The 19,402-nt window shown below is 36.0% G+C and overlaps 1 protein-coding gene across 12 annotated transcripts in view; it reads right to left on the bottom strand.

Moving 5' to 3' along the window:
- shroom2a (shroom family member 2a) overlaps positions 1-19,402 on the bottom strand; it is an 85,471-nt gene that overhangs the window by 55,938 nt on the left and 10,131 nt on the right. For all 12 annotated transcript variants that reach the window (XM_087257380.1, XM_087257386.1, XM_087257364.1 and 9 more), the window contains exon 2: positions 745-893. Coding sequence is in view for 6 of the 12 variants with exons in the window: in XM_087257364.1 (XP_087113490.1) it covers positions 745-893 (149 nt within the window). In the remaining 6 variants the exon portion in view is untranslated. The remainder of the gene's footprint in view (positions 1-744; positions 894-19,402) is intronic.

Below are 19,402 nucleotides of genomic sequence, written 5' to 3'. Positions count from 1 at the left end.
CAGTTTGAGGGTTAGTAGTTCACACAAAAATGAAAATTCTGTTGTAAATTACTCACCCTCATGTTTTACAATCCTTTTATCTAAGTTTTTCGTTCATCTTCAGAACACAAATAAGATATTTTAGCTAAAATCCGAGAGTTCCCTCATCCTTTATACACTCCAATGGTCCCCACAAAAAAAATAAATAAAACATTGTCAGAACATTCCATGTGACTTCAGTGGTTCAACTTTAATCATACAAAACTTCTGTGTGGCAAGAAGAACTGTAAACATGTCTTTGTTCACCTCTATCTTCTCTCCTTTTGTCAGGTCTTGGTGCAGGTTTCCTATGGCAATACGACGTATTTCCATTAGAGTCAACAGCATAAAACACATGCATTGTATCGGCTGTGGTAAACTTGCATCCTGATCTGATGCAGAAGACAAGGCAAACACAGATACAAAGTGTTCTTAGAGTTACATGTGATTATGGTTGAACCTTTGAAGTTACATGGAATGTTCTAACAAAATTTTTTAGTTCACTTTCTAGACTTTGAACTTCAAGACCATTGCTATTTATGGAGTACGTGGCATCTAAAATATCTTACTTTGTGTTCTGAAGATGAACAAAGGTCTCAAGGGACTGGATTGGAATGAGGGTGAGTAATTAATAACATAGATTACATTTTTGGGTTAACTAATCCTTTAATGTATAATTCCAAAAGAACAGGACCCAAAAAATGAGTGAGGCTGTGGACAAATTACCTTTTGACCACCAGGCTGAGAGTCTTGTAGGAGCTTTTGACTAGACAGATGGCCTCTTGTCTGAAGCCAGTGAGAGAAATGTTGTTGATGTTGATGAGTTCATCTCCAACCTGCAGTCTCACGGTCGCAGCCTTACTGCCCTCTTCCACCTGTGACACAGACAAAATACACTTAGGTGTATTTAATAGTTTTTTTTATCTGTGACAACAAATATGTAATGTCATACATAAATATTCAGGAACGTCTAGCATTTTTTCAGAATCATTGAAACTTTAACTTTAAAAACACATGCTTAAATAGTAAATAATAAACAAAGAAACCTATTTCAAACACAATGCTTGCAAGAATACAGTATGTAATACACAGAAATGGAAAAAATGATTTACCATGACACAATGTCACAAGACATGCCAAACTTTTGATCCATTACTTTTGAGAGACTTTATGGAAAAACAAAACTAAATAAACAAATAAATAAACTTTTTTGTGGGGGGTGGATACTGGAGCATGTACTAATATGACAAGAAGCATTTCTTTAATAAACTATATTGGCCATAGTGTATGAGTGTGTGCATGTGAATAAACGACTGTGTGTGAACAAGTAAGTGTACGAGTGCTTCCCCCTGGGGATTCACAAATTACTGTACTCTCAGTGCTGGGTTGTGGCTAGAAGTGCAAACGCCACAAAGCATACACCAGAAAAAATGGTGGTTCATTCTGCTGCAGTGACCCCTGAAAAAACTTACAGTGACTTATTGTGGCCCATTTCCACTGAGTTGTACAGTACAGTACGGTTCAGTACATTTTTATGACTGTTTCCTGAATTGTGTTACAGAGATACGTCACTACCTCGTGCAACAAGCCAGGAGAATGAAAACAAAGAAACCGCACAACTTGGTTGTGTTTAAAAACACAACTATGACATTACACCGCAATAATATATTCTTATAACAATGAGCCAGGGGGGATGCAATGGTGCAGTGGGTTGCACTATCGACTCACAGCAAGAAGGTCACTGGTTAGTCTCGTCGGGGTCAGTTGGCATTTCTGTGTGGAGTTTGCATGTTCTTGCAGTGTTCGTGTGGGTTTCCTCCAGGTGCTCCGGTTTCCCCCACAAGTATAAAGACATGTGGTATAGTGGAATTGGTTATGTTAAAATTGACCACTGTTTATGTTTGTGTGAATAAGTGTGTATGGATGTTTCCCAGTGATGGGTTGCAGCTGGATGGGCATCTGCTGCGTAAAACATGTCTCGGATAAGTTGGCGGTTCATTCCTCTGTGGTGACCCCAAATCAATAATGGGACTAAGCTGAAAAGAAAATTAATGAATAGCAAGCCATGGTCATCCCAAGCTTAAACAAAGCTTGTTATCGTCTTAATGAACAGCCATAAAGCCAAGAAGAAGAGCAGAACTACTCTGTGCACTGTAGTTGTTCACAAGGCCGTCTAAAATTTGGGCTTTCTTGCTTGACGCCCACCGCGCGTTTATATTTGAAATAATAAATAGCTTGAGCTGATGATAATAATGTGAAAAAATGAAGGAGAAGCCGGAAAAAACAATGGAGCAAAGGATTCTTTAGAAACCTAAAACATGAACAAATTGCCCTGTTTAACTATTATCATCACCTTTTGGACTGTTATGAACTCAGACTGATGGAATCACTTTCTAACGGAGGTTACGTGTGCTGACGAAGATTAAAGATACCGATGAGAGGTTTGCACTGACTTGGCTGTATGTTGCGTGTTGTTTTTAAACCCAAACAAGGACTAAATCTATGCTGTGTGTTGTTGTTCTTTAATTGGTAGCATATCAGAGAATATAAGGGTCTGTCTGTTCATATATTGTTGCATTAATTAATTTATTTTATATAATTGCAGACGTTACAGTAGACTATTTCCAACTGTCTTTGATCTGCAGTTATAATCAAATCCTGTTTATAGAATGATTAGTAATGAACATTTATACACAAGTATTTATGTATATAAGCTGAAGGAAAGTAAGTGAGGATTCATTTAGTAATAAAACACCCTGGTATGTTGCTGTGAGAAACGCATTTAATGTGTTTCTACTCTGGCTTAGTTTACATTGGCATGCCAGTTACATTCTAACAGGCCACATCATGTAGTTAACATGCAGACTTAAGGTGTGTTTTTTTTTTTTTTTTTTTTTTTTTACAAAGTGAGAAAAATACTTGATAATGTCAGCTTGCACACTTTTAAAACCACAATTTGCCTAGACATTATTAATCTGTGTAGATAAGATGGATCTTGACTGCATGGAAAAATCAGGTCTGACTTAACCACCTACAAAGTAACTGTCTGCACAAACAGTCCAGAAGAGCTGTGTTAAGCTTTGGATAATTGGGTATATGTGCAGGGCTCAGAAATCCCTCGAGCACTTCCTAAAACAAAAGAACTGCACAAACTACAGTGCCAAAATACATTATTTGTTATGTTTTACCCTTCAATGACCAAATGAGAATGGCATGTTCACCTTTCTAAATCAGCAAGGGGGGCATGTCATAAGCGTTCCACGTTAACACTTTACCTCTAGTGCCAAACTTGATGTAAGTTAATCGTAAAAAATTCTGTCATGAAAATCTGATTTCAGGAAATGTGTAGCCAAATAGGGGGTTTGGTCTAAAGTAAAGTAAAGTAAAATACATTCCTGAGGTGATATGTAATGCCGCTTTATCTTCTAGTAAGCCACTTATCTGCTATTTGAGCCTTTACCCCAAAGTTGATCACGACTTGTTCATTATTTACTTTCTAGGTATGTCTATTACTCATCAAACATGATCCTCTCTAGGGAGATATTATCCATACACAGGCATATATTTATATCGTTACATGATGTCATTAGTAACATTTTAAAAGGTCAACTTTAAGCTTGAATGGACAACAAATCTTGACTGATTATACTGTACATGCAAGTTTTATCACCAGCTGTTATATTCAAGTGCCAATCGGTCCAATAATAAACCATCTTACAGCGCATACGTGCTCTATTAAGAATGCACAAATGTGGCTATTTTAGCTATTCCTTTGTTGTATGTGGTCTTTGCTGTGTTTATTATTTTAACAGCAGCAGGACTCTGTGACATCCGGACTCGAGAACGCCCCCTCAGAGTTTATAAAGCAAGGAAAACTTTAAGAATGCTGAAATAAGAAGCACTTAGAATAACCTCAAACGTTAATGCTAAACAGGCTCACCAGTGAGTGCCCCCCTCTGGCATTCCGCACCACACCGAGAGAATAAATGACTTAGAACAATGGAAATGTTCACCAGAAAGGTATCAGACCAACATACGCATAGCAAATGCTATCGGAGAGCAAGGGTCTGTATGTTTTTAATGGAAACGTGAGGTAAAAGCTGAGGTGAGAGTGAAAAAAGACATTTTTCTCCTATGCTTGTGACCAAGTCAAAACCAAATCCAAATGTTTGGAAGTCCATGCCAAGAATAAGAATAATCAATGACTTCTAAAGTCACGTCACATTAAGGGTTTATCTTCTTGAAGAATGTTTTCATAGTTCCTGTAACTTATGTCAGACACTGATCTTTAGTGTGAATAGAATAATAGAATAGAAGAACACTATTTAGGGGCTGCTTTATTAAGCAGGTGCATACGATAAATATGCCATATGATGCACCAGCTCCCACCTTTATTTTTCTTTTAATTTCTATAGTATACTCCACAAACCAACTCAACTATTATAGGGTGTACTCACACTAGGCATTTGACAAGTGCGAGTGCCCCGAATCACGCCCAGGCACGGTTTAGTTGGCCAGCCCTTGCCCGGTTGGAAGAGGTGTGCCAGAATGTGGTTCAGTTGGTCTTTGTGGTATGCTTGTAGTGTGAGTGAATGGGAACTGTCATAGTTTTTGAAAGATAACTAGATCACTGCACCTCAGCTGCCACCTTCAGCAAACATCCTAATACATGTAGCAATAGGAATTTCATAAAACTGAGTGTCAAAAGTGGTGGATCTTTTCAGCAAAATATTTGACTGTCATCACATCCCAAACGACTTAAAACAAAACAATATAACTACAGCAATCTCCATTGTACTGAGAAGAGTATAATGGAGATTGCAGTACAATGGAGATCTTCCTAATTGAACAGTCAATCATCGATGATGTAAGCGTGCTCAGGCTCGAAAGATAAAATTGCAGTGTGAGTGCAGGCTAAGGGTGAGAGACAATTGCACCCTGCAAGTTTCAAGACAACCATGCCTAGTGTGAGTACACAGTTAAGGACCTGGCACTGGACTTAAGCTGTACACTATACACTCATGTGATACATCTGAAGAAAATAATCCACATATTAGACAGTGATTATTACTATGTGATTTCAAATCTGAGTCTAATGTAGTAGTCTTTACCTGTTGTGTGAAGTTAACACAAGGTTACATTTGGTGTAGACGGATAGACAGACATTATTTACCAAAATGAAGAAAGCCTGTGTGACTTAGGGCCGGTACACACCAAGCCGATGCCAAACAACTAGCACAACTGTGTTGTCACCTTGCGTTGGTTCACATCTGGACAAAAAAGCTGCCTGTGAACACACTAAACAGATGGCAGCTGACTGATTCAAGAGCATGCATTCTGCACCTTTGCGAGACGCGTCTTTCTCACTGCGGAGGGCAGTATCTGTTTTTTGGTTCCGAATGGCAGAACCGTAAGTTCAGATGTACTTGCAAAGTGTAAACAAAACAGCATACCATTATCACAAAAACTCTCACTCACTACAGAGGAATTCGCTCCAGCAAATATTTCTGATAATCTAATAATCCATATCATTTGCAAATATAATTACTGTCTTCTTTGTGTTCTTTCTGAACTTCAATTGTTTACTTGCTATGTCACTTCACTACTTCAATTTCGTGCCCTGTTTCATTGCCGACACAGATTTGACGTGCTGAATTGAGCCAATGAGCTCTGGCGTTAACCAGATGAGAGGCAACATGTGGAACACACCAAACCAACTTGCTGAATTGACGTGTTGCTGACTGACAAAGACCAATGGTTGACCATCAGTTTGGTGTGCCCTTAATGTAACACTTAAATGGTTTTGCTTTTGTTTTCAGTTTACGTCCCTTCCTGGTGGTGCTACCGCTATCACGAAAATAATCCTAGTGGAAACTTGGTTGTCATGGCTTCTTCTGCTACTTCTCTCTTCAGTTTCTTTTGACACTACTTCTAGCACTACAAAAGAAGTATTAGTACAAGACAAAATCGCTGTTGAGAACATGTTGCAGACTTAAGTGGAAGTAAATAAATTGCCAAATTTTGTTGCTTTTATTATTTTTTGTTTTTTTGGGCACAAGCCGTTCTTGACGCTTCAAAAAAAAAAAAACATAATAAATAAAGGCTGCACCTCTGAACTCACATGAACTGTTTTAATAATGTTTTCACTATCTTTCTAAACCTTTGTGGTGTCAGTGACATAGGCTGTCAATGCATGGGGCAGAAACCTCTCAGATTTGAATCTTGAATTGTGTTCAGAGGATCAACAAAAGTCTTAAGTGCATGGAGCAACATGAGGCGAGTATTTAATCACAGAACTAACTAATCCTTTCATGAAGAAAATTATTCTTTATGGAAACTGTCGTGTTGTTTCTTGTCATGTTAAAACTATTTAATCAACCACCTCTACTCTCACTCTACAATGTGTCTGGTTGTTTCATTCCAAATTTCAGGAAAACATGAACAATTAACATTTCATTTAAAAGTTTATTGAATGGGTTAGTCCATATTTTATGCACATTTAGTTTAAGCCAAACCATTTTTTCTTTATTTCTTAATTTTTTTAGATTATTTGTCAAAGGCTTTTCCAAGAACAACTCTTAAAGCTTACTTTAAAAATACCATGTAAACTGCACCATAGCCTACAGCATGCTAACCAATGCCAAACACAGCTCCAGCCAACCAGGTGCTATTTCTAAGGAATTTTTCAAGAGCTTGAAATAAGTTCTATGACCTTGCAGTCTCGACATGGGGTCTGGAGTGTGGAGTGAGGTGAGGGAAGGATGTGGCACAGAAGAATGTGGGAGTTTTGCTGACTGGTGTCCTGTGCTCAATGCTGACAGAGCACTGGGATTTACAGCTACTGTGATCAACATACACACACACACACATACACACACACACACACACACACATATATACTCAAAGTACAAATGTTCATCTGAGAGACATCACTTCTCAACAATGGTCCTATTGTCAAATCTTAACAATGAGAGCGCATTCAATACACACCGGGAGCTATAATGAGACTCTGCCCAAACATAACAATAGTATGACTAAGGGCTTTTTTGTTTCAGCTGAATTTGATCGTACACCAAAGAATTTGAGGCAACTCCTGATACAACAAAAGTGTTGAACTGTTCAGATTAAACTCTTTTGAATGAACATTGTATCCTAGCACAAACAAAAGACCATGAGCTCCTTGTGGCTTAACATCAGGAATGCATCTAAATTCCTGCCCCTCCAGGCAATAAAATAAAGATTGAAGACAGGATTTCAAAAAATGTTTGTTGCAGTCACATTCCATCTATCAAAAGGCCCCACAGAGTGAGTATCATCCAAATTGACAACCCCTTGTATGCATTTATTTGTTTGTATGCAAGATACATAATCTAATGAGTCCTTTTATTCCAATCTGTACGTCTAGATTACCATTTCCATGCCTAACTCTCAAAAAGAGTGTGACAACAATGCTCCTGAAGTACTTTTGTAAAGAAATGATTAACAATAATTGATATACCTTTAAAGACAAAGTTATATCAAAGGTATGCAAATTCACTGTATGCTTTTGCACATTCTAACTAAAAACTGTAAAAATGATTTTTATATATTTTCACATAATTATTTGCTTCAAATACATTTTTTATGCAATTTCTCCCCATAGCTGATTGGTTGAACTCATAACTTAAAAAGCCCCTATTTTGCATTATAAACCATATTTTGGTTTTGGGGGTCTCCAACAACAGGCTGATATGCATGCAAGTTCATTTGTTCCTAAAACTCCCCATTAAGTGAGGCTAATCTGCTGTGATTGGTCCGATGACCCAGTTTGTTGTGATTCGTCGACTGGGTTCAGTGTGAGACATTTAATGCTAACCCTAAGTAATAACAACGAAACATATTCAGTATTAATCCACACATGGGCAAAAGTTGAACTATTTTGAAAATTGACTGCGTGCGTGTAGGAACAGTTGATGGTGGGCATAGCAAAGACAAATGGCAGAGGATAACAAGTTCAGAAACGCATTTAATTTGGTAAAGGAAGAAGTATGTGTTATGTTTTTAACGTGGTTTTGGACACAATAAGTGAATAGCCCCATACAGATTTAACCTGAGAGATACAATACAAGCACTGATCTATAACAGATAAGTGATTACAAGCAGCGCGGGGTAATTACAGGTTACAATTAAACAAAAATTTTGCAAACTACACAAAATGTCCATATCCGATCACGTGGTCCCGATTTGGAGGTATTATAATGTTGATGACGACAACATTGCCATAGCAAACCATGAAATTTGAGGTGCTGTTTGTTTTTATATTAGATTCTTTTAAATATTTACTGTTGCACTAAAGTCCAAAAGTGAAGAATTTATGTTATTTATTACTTGATTGTTTAAGCTACCTCACAGAAGTACTCTGATTGTTAACTGAGTGGTTTAATGTTAAAATAGGGTTAATTAAAAAAAAAAAAATAGGGAACATCTTGGATCTGTTTCTTCACTCTTCTTTTTTTATGTACTATAGAAGTATCGGACGAAGTATCAGTATCGGCAGATTATCAAAATCAAATGACTCTAACTCAAAAAAACTTGATTGGGACATCCCTACTTGCATGTTATAATCCGGAGGAAGAAGAAACTGGTCCATATAAACTGAAATAGTTACTGACAAAGTCCCTGTCAAAGTCTGACAATGTCCCATACATAATATTCTCTGCTTCTCTTTCCTTTAATATCAAACAGCCGGCGAATCCCACATAGCAGCGCAGGTTATTGTATCTAAGATCAGAAAAATGACAGGAACAAACACAGCACTAGTTTGTCTTTATTGTGGTATTGCTGTGAAAATGAACTTTAACTCTTGATTCCCCACAGCAAAATCTCCATCTGTCAGTGATCGGCATCTTCACTACATGATCAGTCCTTTGATCCCCTGCGCTCCGCTCCTGTCTAAAGGGAAAGGCGCGTTCCCATTTTACCAGATCTGGTACTACATATTTTGCGATGTACCGTAACGATGTCGATGCGTTCAGGTAAAAGATCCGGACCCAACACGATTGAGTGTACTACACTGTAAAAAATGAATCTTGAGGCTTGTAATTTTCATTAAAAAAATTTATGTGGTCATTAAAAATAATGTGTATATTTTCTTTAAAAAAATCGATATTCTGGATTTATTATAAAATATTGAGAGGATGTCGCTAATATAACTAAGATTTCAATTTCACTTATTTTTTTAAGCAAACCAGTGTAATTATTAGGCTTACTTTGAGAAACCAATTAAGCTAATAAAATTGAGGAAAGATGGCTTCACCTTTATTTTAAGAAAATTTACTCAATTTTGTGGATTTAATTGAGATGTTTGCATTTGAACCTCAACAACGGCAGTGATCAGACGACATTTTGAAGGAGCAGATTTACAGCGAGCATGTTAAAAGGTAAGCATTAACAGTTTATCATTTTTTTTGTCTTAAATAGCCTAAGCTCTTTCAAGAAAGACAAATGCTGTTCAAGCTTGTTCAGGAGCTTAGTTTTTGCCATATGATGTGTAAAGGGATACATGGGTATTTTTAACCACCCATTCCTATTTGAAATTGATTTGCTTTAATGTTCATTCTGAATTATATAATGAAATTGAACAAATTATTTTCATTTTAATATTTAACAGCAGTGATCAGGCAACAGTTAAACAGGGTGGACGAACAACAGTGAGCTTGTTAAGTGGTAAGTCTAAGCTAAGCTAAGTTATCTATAGCTATTCATGGGGTTTTCCTTTTACAGCATTGATAATGCAATGTAATGAACTGTGTTTATATATAATACTGTATATAAATACTAACATGTGTTTGCTTAATTTTTCAGATTAATGAAGAAAATGTTCACAGTATTTTCCCACTGAAGAGGAGTGGTTCATTCGGGCAGATTTTGATAAAGAGAATGGGTGCCAAACAGCAGGTATTTTTAATAATGTTATTTGTGCATTATTATTATTATTATTATTATTATTATTAGGCAATATTACTACTTTCTACACTTTTTTTGCATCAGACCTCACATTAAATCAAGGAGGAGATGAGAGATGTCGTCCTCTGTTGCTGGTCTATCTCTATGAATAAGAGGAAGAGCTCATCCATGAGTGCAATGTAAGTGTCTAGATATTGTTTAGATATCTAGAAGTGTTAAGATATTAATGGACTTCAGAAAACTGCATTTTATATTTTTGCATGTTTACAAAAACAAAAATATAGCTCAAGCACTACATTGTTGAATGCACTATTCCTTGTATAAACATGGTTTGTTTTTATAAATTTATATCTTTGTACACTAGAATACATTTTAAAAAGACCCTGTCCATTATAAGTCAAAATACTTGTGCACTTGTTTCAGTCAGCAAGGTCTACTCAAACATTTTATAGAATTACGTGTTCACAGAGATACAAAGAAATGGTTTGTTTCCTTAATATATTTCCTTAATGTGTTTTAGTAAACCTTAAACATTTGAAATGTACAACTGCATAATTTCATAATAATAAACTTAATGTTTATTTTACAGTGTGGGATTGCACAGAGAATTGCTGTTTGCCAGAGGAATGACCAACCATGAGGACTTCTGCATTGTCTTGGAGGATGAGTGAGTCATGACCATAGACTGTAAAATATATGGACGTAGTATCCGTGACATCACCCATAGGTTTCTGAAGAGCGCAAAAGAAGCCACAAGTAGGCGCGGCCAACCGTCGCCATTTTGGTCACGCGTCATCACACTCACGGCGGGATACCAAACAAGGGCAAAGAGGCGGAGAGTGAGCGGAGCTACAGACACCTGCTAGCATTTAGCTTGGACCTGGTTCAGACACACTTTACTTTGGGAGAAATGCTTAATACTTTATCACCTGTGACTCGTTTGTATTCTGACCACTTGTGCTTGGTTGTACACTATATCAATAAAGTGTTTAGACTTTTAAAAACACTGCTGTAACACATTGAGCCACTAAACATTGTTCTTATGACGTTTTTAAACAGGAGGAAAACGCGAATTACTTACAAACACTTCAGATATAGTCTGTGTTAGTTACTGTAAGACTACTGATAAAATCCAGCATAACACTGTATGACAACGCTTCAGATGACTGTTCTAGAGCCTACAGCTAATCAATCTGACAGATTCTGGAGTGCATTACAGCTCTAAATATAAATATAAACGATAAATGATCTTAAATAAAACAAATACATGTACAGAGATGGTATATAAGTATATAACTTTACTCACATGGGAAACGGAGGCAATGTGAATGGTTTGTGAGCACAATTAAGTGCCCTCAGCATGCCATGCCCTCTAATAATTGTAGGAAAAAAGTCCAAAAGGCAGTTGACTGTGTAAAGCCACATAAAACAACACAGAAATACGATAAATATGCCGAGTTCAGTGGCTAATCTGCAGAGGTGACGTGCGGCAACCAGCGAGACCTAACTGTCACTCAAGTGGCCACTCCCTTAATTATGCAAACTAAATATAACTTAATATAAAGGAAACGGATGAGTTATAAAAAAATTCACCCCCCTCACAGTTGTCATGAAGGGTAATATTACCTGTATTAACCAAAATCTTTTTTTGTACCAGGCTGTAAACACCTTTTTTTCTGCTGTAAAGTTGGCCATTCTAACAGTGGGCTCAATTGAAATTTGCTCTGTTTTGGAGCCAGGAGCGGCTAAGACTAGCGGAATTTCAGATGAATTGCAGTTTTAGTTACTTCCGTATTGGCTTCCTGAGGGAGAGCGGGAGGTTGCCGCTTGGTCATGACTCATGGCTAGCTTAGAAAATCTAGAATTGCTGAATTGGATTTATACAAATATTCCCAAAATTAAAATCACTTACAAAGAAACATATATTTCTGACACAAATTCACTGCTACAACCTTTTGGGGAAATTTCACTGCATTGATTGATTGATTGATTGTGTTGCTAATATTAGAGATGCAGCTTTTATACTGGTTTTATATGTTATGCAATACACACATTCTGTCAGATTTAGTCTAAAATGTGAATATTCCTACAAAAGAAAGTTGACAGAACATTTTTTCTATGGCATGGGTAAAGGAATTTTTTATCAGAGATTAACATTGCTGTAAACTTTATATAGATTTGTTTAACATATTGTACCATTTTTTTTTAAAATCGGTGGAACGTGTAATAAAATGATATTTGGCAAAAATGTATTGTGTATGTATTTCATTGTACTTTATATATTTTACATTTTATTAATGAGTAAATTTCATTAGTAAATTTGAGTAAATGGTGATTTATTTGCATATATTATAAAAGCAGATTCCGCTAATAATATTAAATTCAACATCTATCACTCAAAAAAAATAGTAATTTTCACATGATTCATTCAAGTGGTTTTTGTTAAAAAAAATAGATATGAGTAAATTGTGGTGGATTTGCTTAAATTATAAAAGCAGATTCCGCTAATAATATTAAAATCTTCATCTATCACTCAAAAATTTTTGTAATTTTCACATGATTCATTCAAGTGGTTTTTGCTTAAAAAAATCAAGTTAATAATTTACTTAAAAATAATTCGTGCAATAGTGTTACAACTAATTTTTTTTGTAAATAGCACGTAAGATTTTTTACAGTGTATTTTGTTAAAGAATAAATAGTTTTAAACATGGTGCACTTTCAGATTTATAGATTTACTAGTAAAAATGCTTCTAGAAGACCTGTGGCAGATCTTCGCATTTTAAAAGACTGATTTAAGTGATTGTTTTAAACAAGAAACAAGACATCACATGGAAAAAAAAAAAAAAAACATTGACACCCTCATAAACCACTGGGAACTTTAATCCTTAAACAACTATAAATATATTTTTAAAAACTGCAATTAACTTAAAAAAAAAGTATATTTTAGCTTATAATCAATAACTTCCAGTCAGTGTTTTAGATTGTGATACAGTCTTTAATCTATTTCATGAGAAAAATAAATAAAAATCTACTTGCAGATCCAAGAACGTTAATAACACTGTTGTGTTGTTCCCATCACACCACAATTGGTTGCCTCCATATCTAAGGACAGCCTACACACAGCAGTGTGTTTCCTTAAACAAGCACCATTATTTTCCCAGCAGCCTTTGGCAATTTGGAGCAGTCTAAACAATGAATGTGCGCATGTGTGTATTTGCATTGAACAAGCACTCAGAAAAGATAAGAGCAAAGGTCTTAAAAAACTTCAAAACAAGTAAAGTGAGGTAAAAGGTCCTTTCCTTACACTTCTTACTCTAAACATGAACAGACATGAACAGAGTTAAAAGTCAAGCTCTTCAGAAACAAATACTAATGAATGCAAGTCTATATTTATCGCACCTGCCACTCCTCAAGTGAAGTCATTATAGTAAAAAAGACTATCATTAACTTTTCATCTCATGGGTTTCAATATGTAGGTGAAGGGCTGTCCACACAAAATTTGCTCTGAGCAGGTCAAGACTTGATAGAAAACTTGATGAATCTTATTGTTGGCAAACTGCTTTACCAGAGGCTCATTAAATAGCTGCCCTTTTAGGGTCTGCGTGCTATGAAAGAACTAATAAATGAAAAACAAACATAGGCAGCAGATGATTGCATGGAGTATGCATGGAGTGTAAAACAGGATTATTGAAGTTTATTGAAACAGAGGATTTCAAATAAATGCAATGAAAACCTCTGGCAAGTACAGTACAAGAGGAATGAGCAGAATTTGATCCTTTTTTTTTGAAAAATAATATTTTTTTACTGCTTCTTGGGGCTCTGTTTACCCTAATGTACTGTATGAACCAATAAAGTAACAAACAAATGGGTTTTCCTACAGCACAGTCGACAGACTATAAAACCAGTAAAAAAAGACTTGAAGTGATTGGTATCTTGTTTTGATTTTAGCAATATCTTTTCTGATAAAGTGACAAAACATTGGGCAACATTGTGTGTGTATGATAACCATAATAACATCTTGAAGTTTATGATGTGCCACAACTTTTATATCATGTATTTACATGTATGTTTTAGATTTGTTTTTTAGATTTAGATTAAATGTATATATATATATATATATATATATATATATATATATATATATATATATATATATATATATATATATATATATATGTGTGTGTGTTTAATATATATATATATATATATATATATATATATATATATATATATATATATATATATATATATGTGTGTGTTTAATATATATATATATATATATATATATATATATATATATATATATTTTTTTTTTTTTTTTTTTTTTTTTTTTTTTTTCACGGGAATACACACTGGATTAAAGGCTGAATTCAACTATGGCCGAGGCTGTTAACTAAGGGCCGTTCACCTATTCTGTCTTTTGCGCACACAAGTTTGCTATTTCCAATGGCGGCACATGGCTTGCACACACATAGGCAGTGACATGCACACAACATCACTTGCTCACGCATTTCAGGCACACCTAACTGAAAGAATGCCACGAGTGCAATGCAAGTCACTTGACATGGACTGTCCGATCAGATTCATACTTTGTGTAAAATATTCACATTCCTACTCCAAAGAAAAAAAATTACGAAGGGAAAATACCAAAGAATTTTGTAATATAGTTGATCAAAAGTGCCTTTAGACAGAGGTTCAGAAGCCTTTGACTTTGATTTTTAAGTCCAAAGAGAAATGGACTGTTTATTTTTACTATTATTTCGTGTTGTATTAATTGGTTACTGAGCAGCAATAACACTTTACAATATAATGAGTTTTCATGTGATTTACTAGTTTTAAAATTAATTAATGTATAATATTCATGATAACCGTTAAACAGCGATTACTCCTCAGACTATATTTGTACAACCAAAATAGATAACAGTTGCATCCCTATACCAGACACGCACATTTGCATGAAATTTAAAATTAAACTGCTCAGATAGCGTTCTGTGGTGCCGCAGAAAGATAAACAGTGTCCCGAGTCGTAGCTGGGCAACGCAGACAGCCGCCGACTTGAATTGGAAAATACATGGTGATGCATGGCGCAACCCGGTGCATCATCAAGTTTCGCATCCGGTGTGCAACCCCGTTTAGTGTCCAACCAGTGACGATATGCAGCCACATCACATTGCTACGAGCGTGATCTTGCGTTTTACAATTCAACGGCATAATCATGTGTATAAAAAAGAAAAGAAAATCCTTTTGTATGAGGAACTACTTTCTTCCACTATTTATTCACATCTGCAGCTAATGTCAGAACAGCAGAAACCATTGCTACTTCACCAACATCACTTTTAAGCTAGTATATGAATGTCTCTTTAGTGTAATGTCTAAACGGATGACAAAACAGGGGATTTGTTGACATTTTGAGATTATATGGCAGAACGGCATGAAATGCCATCAGTCTATGGAGATATCTGCCAGTATTTCTCTATTGCAATCAGGATATCACAATAATTACCCCCAAAAAAGCTAAAGCATAGACAACACTAGCAAATTGCTGCTGTGTTTGCGGTAAAGATAAAGGCTAAACACATGCGGGCATTTCTTCTTTCTTTCTATTAAATTAGCCTGCAGTAATGAAAACAGAAGACTCATTAGAAACAGATGGCCACCAAAAAAGTAACTCAGGGTTATACAAAGAGTGGCCAACACAAAATACACACATGTAATTCATACTACTGCTGTATACACCTTGACCATTTTGTTAGTTTTGTTATATAATGTATCATATTATATAACAAAACTAATATATTTATATAAAACTCATATTATTATATAATGTATCATATTACTTATGATACATTATTTTATATTTATTTTTATTCATTCATTCATTTTCTTTTAGCTTTGTCCCTTTTATTAATCCGGGGTCGCCACAGCAGAATGAACCACCAACTTATCCAGCACGCAACCCATCTCTGGGAAACATCCATACACACTCATTCGCTACAGACAATTTAGCCAGTATCCAATTTACCTGTACCGCATGTCTTTGTACTGTGGGAGATATTTTATTTCATGTCTAAGCAAAATGTTTAAGTATACAAAGGGCTTTAGCAACCATCCAGTACACCCCAACAAATTCATGGTAAAGCAATAAAGCAAAACACAAGAAATATGTTAGCAGCAGAATGCCAATAGCCTGGCAACCATCCACAACACCCTACCATTCACTTTCAAGAAAAAATCATTATTTATACAGTATATTAAACAGAGAGCCTGTCGTGTCAGAGATTCCAATGACCTCACCTTGTGCTGAGGTATTATTTAAGAATTTAGCAAGACCACAGAATGCTCTCATCCTTCACTTACATGAAGTCAAAAGCAACGTGAACTTGCACAGGTCCCTTTAATCCAATCTAAATTTATCCCAGATGCTGTATCATGCAAGTCCAACAGGCTTCAGGCTGTCAAAGATAATTCAGTACATTTGGATAATCAAGCAAAGCTTCAACATTCCTGTGCTGTTCCTGGCACTGCCAGTTTGCTTCAGGAATCCCAGAGAAAAGTACTGAGACAATCCACTAAAAACAGAGAGAGAGAGAGAAAAGAAAATCTGACTGCATTTAATGCTAATTACCCCGCAAATTTCCAATCTTATGGTAAAAAAATCTCTTACTTATGTAACTGTGTTTTCCTATAAATGTACTTCATTGTTTACATCCTACATGTTTATCTTTTTTCCCTTTTGAGACTTATTTTAATTTCAGGGAACAGACAATTTACAAAACAGGCCTTTCAGAACACTTGTCAACAAATAATTTTCTCATCATCATTAACATATGCCTGTCACTTTATGTATGCCTACATGTTTGGATGAAATCCAGACCATGACAACTAAACATCTGCTTTTCCAAAACTGGTACAAAACAATCTTTCACAAATTTTCAATCTCTGAAACAAACCCTGTCTCACAGTGAATCATAATTGGAACGAGAAATGTTTATAAGCACCATAATTCATTCTAAATATGCACAACATTTATGTTAAAAAGCTAACAGCACAGCTTTAGAATATGTTGTTCATTTGTCATTCATTTGTATTATCTGCAGCATTTGTACTTGAAGAGAACGTTTGAGACTAAAACACGATAGTTTTAAGAATAACAGTGAATTAAAAACAATGTTGCAATATGATGACAACCCTCCATGCACAACATATCAATGAATAAATGCAAGCATTTTACAAAATGTGAAGGTTTTGAGATCAGTCCACAATATGTTTTTAGGTGAGATCTCTGCATCTACACAATATTAATAGATTTTTGTGATAGGAAGTGAATTCTATGTCTAATATTATGACAGAGTGGTGTTTACGGCATTAGCTTCTCATGAACTCTAAATCCTAGGTAACAGCAACTTGAACAAACAGGGTTCTTGAGAAGGTTATACCAGCTTTGCACCCAAGGTAAGGAATGTACTGTAAGCTCAGATTGTTTTAGGGATATTGGGTACTATTCTGACTTTTCCCATGAGAACCAAATTCTAAATCAATTACTCAAAAATTTCTGCATACAAGTAGTATGAGTAAAATACTATAGAGGGATGGCATTCACTTGTTCACTTAAACTTATTGTCTGGATAGGTGGGAAATCTATTTTATTTTAAAGCAATGGTATTACCAGTGTTATATTAGGTCTTATCTAAGCATTATAATATTTGCCTCTTTACAGGCATTTGCAGAGCATTTACATAGACTGTTTAATAATGCTCAGATGGAAAATTATAGCATGAAAATGTCATAAGATGTTGATATGCCTTCTAAAGCTTTAAAGCTAAAGTCTTGTCATATTAAAAGGGTTTTAATTAATGTAATAAAGTCAAGTGTCTGTGGTTCCCTAACGATTTACATTTGACAGTTAAACATGCAGAGAACTGTGGGCTCAAATAATACACATCCGTCCTTCAAGTCTGGCAAGCTAATAGCACAAAATAAAGATTAGTCGTAAATGAGCCGCATCTATTAGCGATGCTCAAAATAACAGATTAATCATAACCGAAAGGGTATGTTTGTAACCGATTAATTGTATCAGTTAAACGATTAACAAATATTATTTATCTATTTTTAAAGTTTGGCTGCATAAGAAGCCAATCACCAAACACGTTTTTTCAGTGGGGCATCTTTTGAATGGTTCACTAACGGCCGCAAGTGTTTTGCACGCTGCCTATGCGCCCTGCTTACCTTGCGTTTTTGCAGTTGCGTGCTGTGTGCTCGCAATTTTAAAAAGAAGTCAACTCTGAGCGAAAAAATGCATGTTACGTCAGTCACATCGTTTTTCGATCTTCTATCAAATGAAAGCAGAGGCGGGGTTTCCGTTAAGGTGACAGCAGTGTTTGTGTTGTCAAGACGATTAGGGAGAACTTTTAATGATGGAGACTTGTGGTCGCTGTTTCAAGTTATCAAGAGCTGTATTACTGAATATCACAATATTATTAAATATTACAGTCATAACAACATCTACAGCAACCCTCATGCACAATACGGGTCAGCTGAAACAGTTGATTTCTAGTGACTTAAAAAAAATGTGCACCGCGCTTCTTTTTTCTTGTCAACAAAAAAGGCAGTGTGGTGGGGTATGCATTTTTGGAACAGAAAAGCCTGTTTGGTGTGATTGGCCCCTAAAGGTGCAACACACATTTGTTAACTTGCAGGGCGGTAACGCGTGAAACCACACATGCCTACAACATGCTTGCCAAAGCAAAAAAATGAAAGAAGAATATTGCAGTTGGACACAGACGAGTTGATGCCAAACCAGCGCTGATGCTGATTGTCTCTAGGGCGTCACACGCTGGATGCGCCGTTCGGCGCCACGGCACGTGTCGACAGTTATCATACATTTATTTAGTTTATTCTTTATTTTATGCTGTTGGAAACACTGCAGTGTGTGAAGATGTTCTGTTGTTAATACGTTCACATGTTAAAATAAATCAGTATTTTAAAATGCAAAATGTAAAGTGTCACACAAATTAGACACATTAATTGAGCTTTGCTAAGAATGTGTCAGTGGTGACCCATAAAGCCTGGTTTATACTTCTGCGTCAAGTGATCGGCGTGACCCATGGCGCATGCAACTCGCGTAGCTGTGCATATGCTTCTGTGTGCTGTTTCTGTTTTTCTGCAGTAACACTTCCGAAATGCTAGTTGGCAGTGAGGTGTTTATGTTCCTGTGTCGAGTTCCTTCACAGGTGTTTTGTTTTTTCTGAACGCTTCCTTAATGTACAAGTGGCTCCAACTCGCTTATTTTGAGGCAGGAACCGGCGGAGGTGCAACAACTTTAACCATGAGGTAAACACTAAACAAAACTTTCCATCCGGAGCTCCTTCGCGGGACTCCACACTTGTAAACAATCGCTCCATCGGGCCTGCACTCCTCTCGGCCCCACCCAGACTCGTCA

Source organism: Danio rerio, chromosome 6 (assembly GCF_052040795.2).
Source record: "Danio rerio strain M-AB ecotype USA chromosome 6, GRCz13ab, whole genome shotgun sequence".
NCBI lineage: Eukaryota > Metazoa > Chordata > Actinopteri > Cypriniformes > Danionidae > Danio > Danio rerio.
Note: the sequence above shows the minus strand (reverse complement) of the source record. Positions and strands in the feature narration are given on the sequence as shown.